The sequence below is a fragment of the Eptatretus burgeri genome, chromosome 2, assembly GCF_056783735.1.
Source record: "Eptatretus burgeri isolate ZD-2024b chromosome 2, Ebu_testis_v1, whole genome shotgun sequence".
Classification (NCBI taxonomy): Eukaryota; Metazoa; Chordata; class Myxini; order Myxiniformes; family Myxinidae; genus Eptatretus; species Eptatretus burgeri.
Window position 1 is genome coordinate 150,686,578 of NC_140962.1, and position 17,995 is coordinate 150,704,572.

General features: G+C 43.9%; 1 protein-coding gene across 5 annotated transcripts in view; it reads right to left on the bottom strand.

Annotated features, from left to right (window-relative positions):
* Positions 1–17,995, bottom strand: part of LOC147033544 (uncharacterized) — a 69,992-nt gene that overhangs the window by 28,032 nt on the left and 23,965 nt on the right. For all 5 annotated transcript variants that reach the window (XR_015051471.1, XR_015051474.1, XM_085855843.1 and 2 more), the window contains exons 8-10: positions 10,856–10,977; positions 1,889–1,968; positions 30–165 (exon numbers count right to left, since the gene is read on the bottom strand). Coding sequence is in view for 3 of the 5 variants with exons in the window: in XM_085855843.1 (XP_085711969.1) it covers positions 30–165; positions 1,889–1,968; positions 10,856–10,977 (338 nt within the window). In the remaining 2 variants the exon portion in view is untranslated. The remainder of the gene's footprint in view (positions 1–29; positions 166–1,888; positions 1,969–10,855; positions 10,978–17,995) is intronic.

Genomic DNA, 17,995 nt, shown 5'->3' on the forward strand with positions numbered 1-17,995 from the left:
GTCACTCTGTATAAATGGCTTGAACTCACTTTAAGGATTGACAGCGTCTTTTATGGAGTGTTTTCACATTTAACTGCAAGTTCCTGACCCCCTCTGTGTTGAGATCCTTGGAGGTGAAATCATTTTGACTTGCAGAATTCGAATCCGGACTTGCGGTCCCTTCATCTGGAGATGGAGAGAGGTGACATTTGGATAAACGGAGTGAAAATATTCGGTTAAAGTAAAATTTATTTGGACACCTTCACAATCATTATCAATAATTTCATAATAGAAACTAAAAGGGCACTCGGAAGAGCGCATAACTCCGCCACGTAATGCCTGATCCAAGAGAACATATTGGACCAAATACATTTTTGAATTAAATAATTCTCGTATCCAGATCCGGATTCAGGTCTTCACCAAAATCGAATCGATTCGTCCTTGTCACACAACCAACCTGTCCACAACTTTTTGAGATATCGTGCTATATATCGGTTTAGTCCGATCTCTCAATGGTGAAGAATCACTAAAAAAATTGATCAGATCCTTCCATAACTTTTTGAGATCTCCTGCACACAAACAAACAGAAGTTGGTGAAAACATAACCTCCTTCACCTTCGGTGGTGAAGGTAATCACAAACACAATATCAAGTGAAGTTATTTGTATGAGTACATTAAACATGACGTGCTCTGATACCTTCATACATACAATATGTAAACACATCGGTTCAGATTTTTGAATTTCTTCCCCCATTTATTAAATAAATGATGCATTATGATGTAGAAAATATACAGTGCATGTTCAATTAAAATTCTATTATTAAAAACAATACGATCACTTCAATCTCACCTCAGGTATAAAATACTTGAACTATCACCAATTTCTATATGTTGATGCTCACAATTCCATACGGATCTTCACGAAACTTAACCGCCTGGTATAACTCATCAAAAGCCAGAACCCGATTGTTTTTAGGTCAAAGTGTCAAAGGTAAAGGTCGCAAAGTCATCAACTTTCTCATCCGATTAACTTGAAATTGGAGCAGTATTTTTATATTGCGTCACTGAATTGGTTCATCAATCGAAACTGAGAAGCCGATTGTTTTTGAGGTGAAAAACACAATGGTTAAAGTCACTTAAAATTAGCATTTTTCATGTGATTGACCTGAAATTTCAACGCGGTTTGCACATCGAGTCACTGAAGTCTGGACTCAAGAGGTCAAAGGTCAAGGTTACATAAATTAATTTTCATCCAATTGACTTGAAGTTTGAATAGGATTTGCATGGTTAGGGTGGTGGGCTTGGGATGCCGAGGATCCTAAGTTCAAATCCCGCTCGGCTGTTGAATTAATACCAGGTGGGGTTGACTCTGCCTGTCATCCTTCCGAGGTTTGCAAAATGAGTATCAGCTTGCTGGTATCCTGTGTCGGAGTGGCGACCCGTCCAGGATTGTGCCCAATAGCCAAGGAGACTGCTCAGGCAGCACCAACGCTCTGCACAGAATATGGTCCCAATGGATGGATGGATGGATACTGGCAATCTCTGAAGATTGAAGTACAGTACTGATAAGCATATACAGAGATTGTGACGTGGATGGACGGTTCACATACCGCACATTTGTGTGATTAAGCAATTTGTAAAACAAGTTGCGTGAAAACGAAGAGGAAGAGATCGAGATGAAGAAAAAGAAAAGTGGAGTTCGTGATGAGCATATTCAGAAAAATTCGACATTTTAGAGAAAGATAAAGAATGAACGAATGAAGGAAATAATTTGGTAAAGGTGCCTGCAGTTTTATACTTCCTTCTTTGAGGAAAGATATTTATTTTGCAAAACAATTGTCACCATTATTTATGTTGTGAATCATTTTCCCACCTCTCCACCCTCTCATCCGACTTCCATTCAACTTACTTAAGTATCTGAAGGTTGTTTGCTCCAGACTTGTGTTCCTTACTCTTCTTTCCTCCAAGTCCCCAGTAAACTTGCCAACCCTGCCATGTCACACGGAAAACAAATATCATCATCATCAATTACCATAAAGAGACAGAGCATCAGTTCTGCCGAAGCAGCTTCTTGGTTAGGGTTTACAATCCAGGATGCGTCGCCACTCCGATGACACGTGGAAATTTGACCAAGTGAGCATGAATTAGTAATTTTGTCTTGATGTCAGCATTAGCTCGCTTACTCGTTGCGAAAGACACCCTGGGATCTTTAGCGTCCACCATCTAATGCTGGCAGATGGGACACGCAGTTTAACATTCATCCGTGGGACGGCACACACATTCATGAATCAACGTCCAAATGAAACACCAGGTTGACAGTTTAGAGCCTGGTCAGGATTCTAACCCAAGCTAGACATCACAGAGACAATTGTTCGTCCTTCCAGCACATTAAAAAAAAAACAGCAACTAGAATTTAAATCATTTGTTCCATATTACTTTGGAAAAATGCCCAAGATGCAGTTTTCGATCAATCATCATATTTACAAAATATTCATGAACAAATAAATACTTTTGCTTTTCATGGTTTGCAAACATGTGGTTGAAGAACATTTTGCAGGTTTGGTGAAACATTGAATAGATGGGGAATAAATCATGGGGGGGGGGGGGGGTATGGTTGAGGTTTTGAGTGATTTTATGAATTGGAAAAGAATACTCGGGTAGTTTCATTCATACGGAACTTTTGAAATGACATAATCTGCCCCAGAATGCTCGGCACGCATGCGCAGAACCTCTTAGCAGCAACATTGATTGGGGCCATGTTTCCGTATTTTGAGTTTGCGAGATAAGGATCGTTACTAAAAATGGATCACAAAGCTTCTGCAAGAAGCCGAAAATACTTGGAAAAGTACATGAGAGAAAGGAATGTGCCTCTGCACAACAAAAGAGTTGGAGAACTTTCTCAGCTCACCCAAAGGACTGAGCCTGAACTGCAAAAAACAGCCCAAAGACATTGGCCAGAGCACGGCCCTAAAGATTGTGGATGGGTGCCTTTTATCAAACAACCCGACGATCACTACCAGTGAATAGATTTTGAACCCTGAGGAAGTACGTCCTGTGAGCATGGCAGGTTTGTTTTTATACTTAATGGACTGATGTCTGCAATTGGAAAGATTTCCTTGGAGGAAACACCATATCTGGTTTCGGTGCTTCTCAATAGCAGTAGGAAGATCACAAAAATAGGGGTAATGCATCTGTGCTTAATTGTTATAACCAGGCAACCACTGGTAGGCATGGATGACCCACAAAATATGTAAATTAGCCGATGCTTTGAACAAACTAGTGAAAGCACTGTGCAGTGATGATTCCTACCAGGTTACATCTAAATTGGGTGAATACTTTTTGAGAACAGGTCAAAAGTAATGAACCCAGAATCGTAAATGACCTTTGACGCTTAAATTGACCGACTTCAAATGCAATTTTTTTATGGAACTTACAAGGCATCAGGTAACCATGGTCCTCAGAAGTTTCCCAAAGTTTGGTGAAAATAGGACTAACTTTTAGCATCATGGGTGATAAAGGTTGTGATCAAGTTTCATCGATTTCATATTTGCATTTCCAGAGTACAAATACATGTAGTTGAGAAAAAATAATGGAAACACCAATGTAAAGGCACTGTAAAGACAGATCTGGTGACTGAGAAGGCAATGGACATATGGATAACATCAGTGTCATGGTCACCAAACCATTGGATAACCGCTCATGCTCTGTGGATGGGGGCATTGGAGGGAGAGTCTTCTCTCACTGCCATGCTAGCCATAATAATAGGCAATCAGGCCTGTGCAGCATTTTTACATATGACCAGAAGCATCCATCCATCCATTGGGACCATACTCTGTTCAGAGCGTTGGTGCTGCCTAAGCAGTCTCCTTCGCTATTGGGCACAATCCTGGACAGGTCGTCACTCCGACATAGGATATCAACAAGCTGGTACTCATTTTGCCACCCTCAGAAGGATGACAGGCAGAGTCAACCCCACCTGGTGTTAATTCAGCAGTTGAGCAGGATTTGAACTCAGGATTCGAGGATTCCAAGCCCACCACCATAACCATTAAGCCAACATCAGGCATGCCGTAAGAATGCTGGGATGTTATTTGCTTAATTTGCACATGGGCCACACCAGTGTGGAAGCCATTGCTTGGTGTCATTTACTCAGGTGTTTCCATTTTTTGTCCACCTCCTGTATCTGTGATAGTATTGCCATTTACTCTGCTCCCTTCCTTGGTTTGTTTATACACATTTTAAATTAAACTGAAATATTTGTTGTTCCATGGTTGTGGGATTGATGATCGCTTGCCCGTGCGTGAATAAATTACAAGCAGGCTGTTCGGGTCATTTAAAAAAAAAGCACAAAATGACTGTTTTGGTTAAACTATTCCAGGAACTGAGGTTTTTTTTTTTTAACGTGCACCACGTGATCTGTTCTTAATTGTTAATCTATTTTGTCTCAGTCCTCAAAATAAATTCAACCTCAATTTCTGATTCCCAACTTCAACTTTGTCCAACTAGATTACTAAGAAAAAAAAAAAAACATCTCCACAAGAGTTAGCAAGTTGATCTCTTGTACAAATGGAAATGGAACCAGAGTTGGTGTTAAAGCCACCCAATGCTCGCCTGTTTATACATTTATCGTTTTTAAAAGACTAGTCAAAAATTAATATTTTTTATAAAGCATTGCAGTGAAGTCTGATCCAAATCATTTTAAAGCAATATATGTATTTGTATATTGTAATCAGTAACAAGAGCACAAGTGAGCACAATATACGCCCGAACAAGAAGGTAAATACAGAATTGTGCGACTACATGGAAAAGAGCATCCTGGTTGCCATGGCAACCACTTCAGATGATGAACTTATGTCGTGACACACCGTCTCCACAGTCTGTACCTATGTACCAAATATGAAACGTGAAAGTTGAGAACTTTGGAAGTTAGAGTGTGGACAGGAACAGATGGACGGACAGACAGACAGACAGACGACCGGTATCACATAATTCGCCCCGATATATATATATATATATATATATATATATATATATATATATATATATATATATATATATATATATATATATATATATATATATATATCGGGCATATTAAAAAAAAGTGTGGTAGATAAAAACATGAGAAAGGAGAAAATAACTTGCACCAAAAACTAACATTTTCACGCTCACGCTGACGCTCATGCCGGGGGTATCGCTATAGCTCTCTGTTCTTCGAACAGGCGAGCTAAAAATGATATTACAAAACATGCATCATGTGCCGTTACTTTTTAAATTTTTTTAATTGAAGTGATCATCACTGACAGTAACCTATTACAAAGATATCCCCATCACCCTTCCCATAAATCCCCATATATAATCGCCACCCCTCTATGACACTCCACAGGGGCCTCCATTTTGTATGCCAAGTTTGGTGGCCCAACAATGTTCTGTTAAAAAGATATGCAAGATATTAGTGAATGGACAGACAGACAAACGGTAAAATGGAGTGTGACAACAAGGGATGATTTGCCTGATTTGCGACTGGTTAAGTTAACGTGTGGATAAACCATAAACAGGACTGCATAAATCATGTTATTATTTTTACCATTCATTAAACTGTAAAAGCAATACTAGGTGACGCTTGTTGCTATTTTTACAAACTTTAACCACCAAAAATAATGTTTAGTAACGTTTTTTTCAAATTATTTAGCACAGACTAGAAATGGATGTGTTCGTATGTCATTGCTATTGAGCAGGATATTGCGAAATGTTTTCTTTTCTAAATAAAAATGCGACAGAAATGATGTGACGATAGTGCATCAAGATGTCACATGTGATACAAGGAAATCTAACACAGATGGAGGCCATTCAGCCCATCATACCTGCGTGAACACCACACCAACCCAAGATCATTTTAATTAATGAAAGGAAAAAAAAAATTTATCGTTTTTTTTTTGTATATATATATATATATATATATATATATATATATATATATATATATATATATATATATTTTGTTGTTGTTGTAATTTTTGATTTATTTATTTTTCTTTTCTTTTGTTCCCCTCGGGGAGGGGCATGGGCTTGGTTAAAAACACACATCAACCACAAAACCCCCTTTAACAAGACTCCCACCAAGCACTCTGTACACAATCACCCATCAATACTCAAACTACCTGAAAGTCTTATCAACATCCCCATACCCCTCTATCTCCATAACTTCCAGGTACCTATCTAATTCTAATTTAAACTTATCTCCTGTTTCTGCTGCCACTACCTTTCCAGGGAGACCATTCCATGCATTAACTACTCTCTGAGTGAAAGTCCCCTGCCTTGCTACCGTCTTATCTCTCCTGTTCTTCACTCTCAGGCTATGGCCCCTGGTTCTGTCACTGTCAGGTCAGGTCAGGTATGGGAGCATGTGCCAGAACAGCGCGTCGCTGCGTCCACTTTCCGCCGGTACCCCAGGGGCCTCCGTCTGGCCATCCCCCAGGCAGATGCCAGGCCCATCCCCATCTCCTTGAGATGATGGTCAACCTGCTGCAACCATGAGGCACGTGGTCGGCCCACTGGCCTCCTCCACTCATGAGACTCTCTCGCTGAGAGAATCTGGTGAGTAGGATCAGCGTCAGGAAAAGCAGGCCACATGTCATACAGCCGCAGCTGGCGCTCACGGACTATGCAGGTAACAAATCTCATCCGAGTCTCTCTCAGCAACCGCACTCGTTGGACACAAAATCCGACCAGCGATAGCAAGGATTCTCCGAAGAGACCTGGTACCAAAGGAATTAAGTCTCCATCTCAGATCCTTGGTCAAAGTCCAGAGTCTCGCACCCATAGAGCAAGACTGGAAGTACCAAGGACCTGAAGACTCGGACTTTCGTCCTCCCGCACAAGTACCGGCAGCGCCACACCCCATGATCCAGTGAATCCATGACTCCCCAGGCCCGACCCAGACGTCTATTGACCTCCGGCTCACAACCTGCGGAGACATGAATATCACTGCCAAGGTAAGTGAATCTATCCACGACCTCAACATCCTCACCACAAACAGACACAGACAGGACAGCAGCATCCAAGATGTCACCGAAAGCCTGGATCTTAGTTTTGACCCAAGAAATCCGTAATCCCAGCGGCTCCGACTCCTCATTCAGCACCTCGAGGGCCCCCAAGAGGATGTCTAAAGTCTCCGCAAAGATGACTGCATCATCTGCAAAATCAAGGTCCAAGATCTTGACATTGCCAAACGATGCACCGCAACTTGATCTCTCCGACATCCTCCCTAGAATCCAGTCCATACAAGTGCTGAAAAGTGTGGGGGCAAGTACACATCCCCGACGAACTCCAGTAACAACTGGAAATAAGTCAGAGATGGTACCACCACACTTCACAGCACTCTCAGTACCAGAGTAGAGTTCAGACATCAGATCAATCAGTTTCGGTGGCACCCCACGAAGACCAAGAATCCTCCAGAGGACATCCCGATTCACTGAATCGAACGCTTTACAGAGATCAACATAGGCTGCAAGCAGCCCCTGCCGAAACTCTCGTCTGCGTTCGGTGAGGACACGAAGTGCAAGGATACGGTCAATCGTTGACCTCTTTGGTCAACTCTGACTGCTCTGGACGCTGGTGCTCAAGCAGATGGTGGTGAACCCTATCAAGAATTATCCGAGCAAAGACCTTGCCCGGCACTGAGAGCAGCGTCACCCCTCGGTAGTTGTTGCAGTCTTGGCGATCACCCTTCCCTTTCCAGAGAGGGACAACAAGGCCCCTCTTCCAGTCAGTTGGGATGATGCCTGTGTTCCAGGCAGAGCACAAAACTGCATGCAACGATACGAGTGCAGCATTTCCACCAGCCTTGAGAAGTTCAGCATGGATGCCACAGATCCCTGGAGCTTTGCCCCGTTTCAACTGGTTCACCGCAGCCCGTGTTTCCACAAGCGATGGTGGACCACAGTTGATTCGAGGGTCAGCAACAGGGATTGTAACACCCTTGACGTCCAACTCGACAGCTGGGGGATCAGCCTGGTACAACCGCTCAAAGTAACCGGCGCAGCGGGCCTTCACTTCAGACTCCTCTGTCAAGAGCCTACCACTCTCTGCTCGAACTGCAGTGCTCCGAGGGATGGGCTTGGATGAACATGTGCACGAATTCCCCTGTAAGCGGGACGAGAATCACCTGTCCACAGGTGATGCTCTACCCCTCACAGATTCCTCGCACATAGGCCTCCTTGTCCACCCTCAGTGCACGTACAGTTTTACGCCTCAGCTCCCTGAACAGCTCAGCTCTGCCATTCAGCCTGGCCCTGTGACTCTGGTCAATGGTATCCAGTGTCCCTTGAGAGACAAAATTCTTCTTTGCCCTGCGGTGAGCTCCAAGGCATCCACCGGCAACATCAGGACCGGTGGTCTTGAAGGTGCTCCACAACTCTTCAGGACCCCCCAAAGCACCCAGACCCCCCAAGTGTCCACTCAGCCTGTTCGCAAACTCCTCAGCTACTCTCTCATCCCTGAGCTTGGCAACATCCAGCCTAGGCTGGGATGGTACCATTCTCCAGGATTTAAGGTGCAGCTTTAGAGTTGCTACAACAAGCCTGTGGTGAGTATTGAGGAACTGAGCACTCCGGTAGACCCTGCAGTTCTGGATCATCCTCCAACGACCGTCAATGAGGACATGGTTAATCTCCTTTGCCACACCGCCAGCATTGGAATACCAAGTCCAGCGATGAGCTTGCGGGCGCTGAAACCATGAACCAGCCACCCTAAGTCCATGACTTCTTGCAAAGTCAAGGAACTTCGTGCTATTCTGGTTCATAGTTCCTGACCCATGGGGACCAACACACACCTCATAACCGTCCCTATCAGTTCCAGTCGATGCATTGAAATCCCCCAAGACTAGAAGAGTATCTCGTCTGGGGCACTGATCAACCACAGACTCGAGTGTGGCGTAGAATGTGTCCTTCACGGTGAGATCACTCGCCTCAGTCGGAGCATAAATAGAGACCAGGGAAATGACACCTAAGGAGTGGCGAATCCTTAATCTCATAATACGCTCGTTGACCGGTGTTACCTCAATTATCATTGGGGTCAGCTTGTTGGACATAGCTACAGCAACTCCTGGGGTATGGTAACCATCAGAGCGACCAGACCAATAGTAGGTGTAACCACCCACCATTATCTCGCCGCAATCCGGTCTCCGAACCTCAGAGAGAGCGGCAATCCCGATGTCCAAACGCTTGAGCTCAGATGATAACAGAGACAGGTGATCATCCTCTCTTAGGGATAGGACATTCCAGGCACCCACCCGAAGGGACCGCCTCAGGTTAACCCAAGGAGACTGCCGTCTGGTGGACGACACCTCAGCACCACTCCGACACACTCTCCCGCAATCTGACCCAGGGATGTTAACCCGTGGTTTCCCTCCTATCAAAGATTGGGGGTCCCGAAGGCTTTGCCCCAATCCTGTCATCCGGTGAGCTGCCCTGCGAAGGGAAGCTGCACAGGAGGTACTCCCACGGAGTGGGTTTTCAGATTTTTTTGCGTTTTTGTGTTTTGCGGAATGAAACGTTTTACGGTGGCCGGAGTGCAAATCCTGCCACCAACCTCCTAATAAGAAGTAGCCCAACTGCAGGAGGACGTCCGCAGACACAGTTGGGCACTAGATATGGATGGCCGTTGGCTCACAAGGAGCTCCTCTGCCCTTTGACAGGTTTTGTTTTTAATCCTGCTGGGTGTCCATATCCAAACACCCTCCTCACCAGAAAACCTGGTGGGGGAGACGGTTTAGTCGCCGACAACCCGACCATGGAACAGGTTAGTACAGGTTTACATGTCACTGTCTACTCTGTTGAATAATTCATCCTCACTTATTTTATCTCTACCTTTCATTATCTTAAACATCTCTATCATATCTCCTCGTAACCACCTCCTTTCTAGTGTATAAAGCCCTGTCTCCTTCAACCACTCCTCATAGCCGAGTCTAGCTAGGCACGGAATCAATCTCGTCACCCTGCACTGAACCCTCTCTTTGGCATCCATGTCCTTCCGGAACTGTGGTGACCAAAACTGCACACAATGTTCTTGATGTGGCCCTCAATAAATTCCTGTTCAATGTTAACACCACCTCTTTTGATTTATAATGACCCCCCTCCAAATACAACCTGAAACCCTATTTGCTTTACCAATAACTGTCTGGCACTGTGCTGCCTGCTTACCTCCCGTATCTATTACCACCCCCAGATCCTTCTGTGTGACACGCTCCAAAATTACCCCTTGCATCCTGTAATGTCTATTTTCATTGCTCTTCCCCATCTCAAACACCTTACACTTGCTCAGGTTAAATTCCATCTACCAATCTTTTGCCCAATCTATACAAGTATCAATACTTTCCTGAATCTGATCACCACCCTCTCTGCTATCCACCTTACCTCTAAGCTTTGTGTCATCCCCAAATTTGGAAAGCTTACTCTTTACCCCTTCCGGGATACTCTTTACCCCTCTGTAATTACGGGATAATACCAGTTTGGTTCACATACTGTACAAATGTGCTTTATTACTCTTCCACATACAACTACTTCAACTTGTAATGCTTACAGACTTGTCTCAATGGGCATTTCCAACACACAGAAAATGTTGAGAGTAGAGCTCAGGAAAAGCTGGACAATAGTGGGACTGCACAGTTGTACTAGATATCAACTCAATATTGATCTAATACATGCTCAAATGGGAGCACAAGACAGGCTAAGATAGCTTACCTTTAAAGGAGATTTGTAGAGTAAAGAAAACAACAAACTAGGAAGTGATTATGGAATAAACAATGCAGAGATCAATGCAAGGCAATTACCTGAGCCATTTTCATCATTATTAAATTACTTTTGCCTTCACTCACTTGTTATATCCAAGAAAAGCTTCAGATGCATTGGACAATTCATGATCAACATGCATTGGGGGTTGCATAGCATTCTGGTAGAAACAGCAGACAATCTTGGAAAGATTGAACCAAGCTCCAACCTACACAAGATAGAAGAGGTAATGTGTCAGAATAGCAGACAAAGTTTATTTGGTAAAACAATTGGATATTGTGAAAAAAGTATTTTTTTGGAGGTGAAACAGTAGTTTTTATAAAAGATTATGCCAATAGAGTGTAAAGTTTCAAATAATATAGTATACACACATTCCTGTTTAGAGCACAGCTTAGGGTGGTGCACTGCCTGCTTGAAGCCCTCTGAAGAAAATATGAATGGGAAGACCCCTTCACTGTGTATATTAAGTATAAGATAATTTGTGTCCCATCGCAGCCATTGCTGTATGACTTGTGACCAACAAGTGTTGTCTGCAACATGAGCACAATGTCTGATGTATTACTGTAGCACCATGAAGACAGTACAACAATGGCTGTGTTAGGACAAAATTTATTTAATATTTATCTCAGACTTCCTAGACACAGTTAAGGGAGGGGGGAGGGGGGGCTGTCTTACTATATATATATTGTTATAGATTCAGCGGTGGCGGGATTCGCATCCGACTCTTGACCCCAGTGTTAAGGATTCAGACGAGTGATGTCAATCACACTCTACTCTTGACAGCCAAATGTTGAAGATTCGGTGTCACTTAACAGCACCGCCGTCTCCGGGGTTATAACGTCGGCTGGTTTGGCACAATTCTCGGGTTACGCACCTCAGATCACGATACAAAAATACACCTGTGCCTTGCCAGCTGGGGAATAGACCCCGGTTACAGACTGGTTTTGTCAGAGACCGAGCGGAGTCTACCAGGCCATAACCATTTTGGTTTGATATCCAAATCGAGCGGATCGTTCCTTGGCGCGGCACAAATAAATTCAAGGCGGCAAATCTCGTATAACTCAGCCAGATTTATTGGGGACATATCGGGGAACACAACACAAGCAAAGCATTCACAACAATGTTATAATTAATCTATAACCCGTTCTTAACTAGGGAGCTACGGATTACAGGTTTCGAAGGGAACCCTAGCGAGATAAACCTTAAACAACATGCAGACAAGACACGGACAGCATGCAGACAAGACACAGAGTAATTGGTGATGCTTCATGGACAAGAGGAAAAGTGTCGAAGGGACGAATCCGGCTCATGACAAGCCAATGTCAATGGATTCGAGCACCCAGCTCGAGCATGCAGCGTGGCAAAATGGCAGCATTGTCCTCCTTTTGTCACACCACCCATGCACGCAGCCTCTGCACATTCAGCCCCCATAAGGTCGACGGCACAAAATGAAAGATCCATGGTATGCTCCAGCTGGCTTTTCACAAGGTCCAGTATATAAGTCCGGGCCTGGCCTGTTCACCAGGTTAGGCCAAATCGGGGTGTTGAGTTCCGCGAGCGGATCGATGGGACCACAAGACGTGTCGAGACGTGTTGGGCTGTGCCGTGAGTAAGGACAGTGGCTCCGTGGTTAGACGCAGGTTGAACCTGTCGATGACCTCCTCATAAAGTCGATCGCAAACAGACACAGCCGTCCCTTGTACAGCCAATCGCACCACCTCTGCGCTCGTTGCAGATCCACCCCTGCTTTTTCAGTGCTCGCTCTCTCGAAGATGACTGCTGCCTCCCACTAGTCGTTTCTATATAGCAGAATCCTCACTCGACACTCAGGCTCAGTTACTCCCTTGGCAGATCGCCGACTTGACCCTCAGGTTCAGGCCATTCCTCTCTTACAGATCGCCGACCACACGCATCACGAGTTACCCCCTCAGCAGATCGCCGACTAACCCTCAGGTTCAGTTACTCCCTCAGCAGATGGCAGACAGACCTCATGCAGTCCCTTCCCTGCCTTTCTTTTGGCTCGCTGCTCACGAAAGCTGATCGCAAACAGACACAGCCGTCCCTTGTACAGCCGATCGCACCACCGCTGCGCTCGTCGCAGATACACCCCTGCCTTTCCGGCGCTCGCTCTCTCGAAACCGACTGCTACTCTCAGAGCGCTGGGCGGGGACTATCGTCCAGAGAGGAGAAGGAAGGAGAAGAACCTCTCAGTACACCACCACTGCACGAACAAATCAACAGCCTCCAACACACATGTAACGTCCATTTACCGAACAACCTGGCTAAACATGCATTTAATGGGTGATCTGGGCTAATCCTATATTTAATAACACACTAAGGGCCATTTCCGCAACAATATGTATATATATATATATATATATATATATATATATATATATATATATATATATATGCACACATACATGGACGAGCAAATACCACCCGTCGCTTCGCTGATAGGAATACCGAGGGGGGGGGGGGGATAAGGAGGAAAGGGAGAGGGGTGGGAGAGAGAGAGAGAGGGGGGGAGAATGAGGAGGTAGATCGGGGGAGAGAGGAGGGAGCGGGAGAGAGGAGGGAGGGGGAGAGAGGTGTGGGAGGGGGGAAGGGAGCGAGCGGTGAGAGGAAGGGAAGGCAGACATGCAGTGGAGCATTAAACATATTGTTACGGCTGTGAAAATTGACAGAACACCATAAAGGTCCCGAGATCAGTTAGGCCGATAAGTCCGTGTCCAGATAGATTTCCCCACCGTTGTTTAAAGGGAACTATTCATGTTAACCGGGCTGTGATCATTGAGTTAGCCGTTATTCTTTACTATCGTTATTTTGGACCAACCACGTCCACCACCAGCATCTTTCTCAACAACCGCTTTACAACAACCACCACCACCACCACCACCACCAACATCGCTCTCAACAACCGCTTCAGACCAACCGCCTTCCACCACCACACGCACACCTGCCTCTCACCAAACCACGCCATCCTCACCACTTCGCCAGCAACCGTCAACATCTCCACACCACAAACATCGCCTCACCTTCGTCTCCGAAACGACGCCATCTTTGTGCCAGCCGTGGCGAGTCCGCATCGAGCGGTGTCGCTGCAGGCCGACGCGGGACATTTGCTGACAAACGCGGGACCCAGAGACAAACGCAGGCTGGACATGTGCGGAGATAAAAGCAGTCCGGAGACAAACACAGCGCAGGCACGTCCGGAGACAAACAACACAGTGCAGGCACGTCTGGAGACAAGCACCATCCAGACAGATCCAGAGACAAACTCCAGTCCAGACATAAACACCATGTGGACACATCCGGAGACAAACAACACCTGGACGTGTCCAGAGACAAACACCGCATGGATGCATCCAGAGACAAACGCCGCCTGGACGCGTCAAGTGACAAACTCCCGTCTGGACATAAGCACCACCCAGACACGTTTGGAGACAAACACTGTCCAGCCATAACCACCGTCGAGAGAGAGAGAGAGAGAGAGAGAGAGAGAGAGAGAGAGAGAGAGAGAGAGAGAGAGAGAGAGAGAGAGAGAGAGAGAGAGAGAGAGAGAGAGAGAGAGAGAGAGAGAGAGAGAGAGAGAGAGAGAGAGAGAGAGAGAGAGAGAGAGAGAGAGAGAGAGAGAGAGAGAGAGAGAGAGAGAGAGAGAGAGAGAGAGAGAGAGAGAGAGAGAGAGAGAGAGAGAGAGAGAGAGAGAGAGAGAGAGAGAGAGAGAGAGAGAGAGAGAGAGAGAGAGAGAGAGAGAGAGAGAGAGAGAGAGAGAGAGAGAGAGAGAGAGAGAGAGAGAGAGAGAGAGAGAGAGAGAGAGAGAGAGAGAGAGAGAGAGAGAGAGAGAGAGAGAGAGAGAGAGAGAGAGAGAGAGAGGTTCTGCACTGTATTGGGAGGGGGTAGAGCAAGGATGGGACAAAGAGAGGGAGAGGGGTTGGGGTCAGGGAGTTAGCAGAGAGAATATGTTCTGCTTTTATGAACAACACACACACACACACACACACACACACACACACACACACACACACACACACACACACACACACACACACACACACACACACACACACACACACATGGCCTATAATCGGCAATTTTTCGGGAATTATCAGGTTGGAGTCAGTGTGATTTCTACAGTACATCCTGCATACAACCCAAACACCTTGAGTAGCTTTCACCGAAAAACAATGTTTGTTTAAAGTCGACATTTCAGGGATATGTTCACAAATATTAATCTTTATAAACAGCTGCATGTGACGGGTGTAAAAAAAATTTGACTTAGTAATTTAGAAAACACGTTAATACAGCAAACCGCTCGGAAATCGAGTGTTATTTCACAACAACTCGCTCAGAATGAATGACTGAGCACAAACCACTTGCTCAGGATGACAGAGCATGAAGGACTCGCTCAGGATTACGAAGCATGAAGCACTCACTCAGGGTGACGGAGCATGAACCACTTGCTCAGGCTGACGGTGCATGAACCACTAGCTCTGAATGTCGTGGCGTGGGAAATGCGTCCGCAGTGAGTGAACAATTCCCTCAGAATGACATAGCGCAGTACCACTATTGGCAATGAGCGTTTGGCAAATGGCTTAAGCACTCAAGCAAATCCTCCAATTAAATGGTTGATAAGGAACAACTGGCCAGCTGTCACTACATACCACACAGGATCCCTTTAACTTTAAAGCCGGTCTTCACCACGCGCGGAGCAGTTAATGAAATAAAATGAATTCATTCAAACAATGAGTTTATCCACAAAAGATATTCTGCTTAATGCAGAACAACCCTGCAGACATCGCAAAGTTCAATCGCCCATAAAATAAACATGGCAGAAAATCTGCCATGTTGCCTTATCATCAACGTACTCATCATGTGGGGCTTCAGTTTGAGGTTCGTTCAAGCGTGATAACTTTATTTTAAAACGTCCGTTTTTCATCATATTTGCTTTGATTCCCTGTAGAACACCTCGTGAAACATCCGAAAATATAGACACAGATCTGGAAGACACGATGGATAATAGGCAGTCCCTTTGGGTGACGGTGAGGTCAAGCAGTGAATGCATTAAATCATACAGCTCAATGAAGCTGGTTAATTTCGGCACATTCCTTAATTTTTTTGTTCACTCAATATAATTTTCCAAACAGTAGAAAAAGATAAGTTTAATGCTTTGGAAATTTCACATTTTTTTGTGTATGTATGGAGGAGGAGGGAACATATCCTTGCTTGCTTAAAGTAAATAGGTATATCGGCTTAGTTATTACACTCATTTATTTCTTTAAATTATCAGATTTTGACAATTATTTCGTGCGGATGATGTCCAATCCTCAAAACTGAAAGAGTATTTCGATGACAGACTTCAATTAGTCCGTGAGAGTAGATCGTGGAAAATCGTATCATATAATGCATGAAATCGCTGCAAGCTCATAATTTGAAAACTATAGCACTTACAAAAGTGATGCATACAGCGATTCGTCCCCATTATGAACAGGTATTTGGTAACATGAGTGAGGAAAATGAAAAGAATAAAAAAACCTTTTCGTCAAGAAATCGTTGCGGCCTGTTCCAAGTCATATCATAATTGAACAGGCCAAAAAAACATGGCGGCTTCAGACCCCAGTGAGGTTACTTAGGATATGCCTTAAGACCCCAAATCCAACGGTGACTGAGAATGCACCTAATAAAGGATATAATTAAATAAGGCTGTTAATTATCTTCAAACACGGTGTTTTAATTAAGCCAAACACCCAATTTTCAGTCAGGCACTTCCTTGGAGTTTTCTTAGTATGCATGGAAAGTTTCAGGCTGCAAGGTTTTGGAGTTATGGAGGAGACACATTGACATTTATTCGTTTGACATTTATATACGTGTATATATATATATATATATATATATATATATATATATATATATATATATATATATATATATATATATATATATATTTCTGCAAGGGTGAAGATGTGCTGACAATGATCACCCCCTTCAGGATTCTTCCACAGAAAGTCATACAACTGGAAGGTGGATAGGCATTGTATGTTACTGGAAGTTACTGTCGCTAATATGGAATAGGCAAAGCCGAGAAGCGAACATAGACTACTTCTTACATTCGCTTCTTAAATATATCAAATTAAAGTCTTTTTGCTCTGAAAAAATAAATATTACGTCAACATTACCTTCACAACAACAACTACACCGCCTAGAACAGGATCTCATCTGCAAAAATAAATATTACCTCAACATTACCTTCACAACAACTACACCGCCTAAAACAGGATCTCATCTGAAAAAAAAAATCCTCAACATTACCTTCACAATGACAACTACATCGCCTAGAACAGGATCTCATCTAAAAAAAATTAATATTACCTCAACATTATACCTCATCATTACCTTCACAACAACAACTACACCTCCTAGAACAGGATCTCATCTAAAAAAAATTACCTCAACATTATACCTCATCATTACCTTCACAACAACTACACCACCGAGAACAGGATCTCATCTGAAAAAAAAAAAATTCCTCAACATTACCTTCACAATGACAACTACACCGCCTAGAACAGGATCTCATCTGAAAAAATAAATATTACCTCAACATTACCTTCACAATGACAACTACACCGCCTAGAACAGGATCTCATCTGAAAAAAAAATTAATATTACCTCAACATTATACCTCATCATTACCTTCACAACAACAACTACACCACCTAGAACAGGATCTCATCTGAAAAAAAAAAATTCCTCAACATTACCTTCACAACAACAACTACACCGCCGAGAACAGGATCTCATCTGAAAAAATAAATACGAGAAGCGAACGTAGTATTCTTCTTACATTTGCTTCTGACTTTACCTATAACTTGCTCACAACTGTATACACAATTTCCGGTTACTTCGGCCTGGATTCGGGATCAGCGATCAAATAACGTAAATCACGATTAAAAATTATTTTTTGATGATGCGGGAGATATCTTTATTAAAATCAGTGGAGGAAATATACACCATGTCTGATATTATTTGGGTCTTTCATGTCTCCGACGATGCCTTTATCTCCCGGCATGCATCATTCCCCATGACAAAAACCGGAAACAAAAAAAACCCAGAAGCAAAAAAAAAAAAAACGGTAGCAAAAGGGTCATTGCTAACGACACGGATTCCAAATTGCCATGGTATTGTGTTGTTGTTGTTGTTGTTTCCTCTTCTCTCATGTGCACACG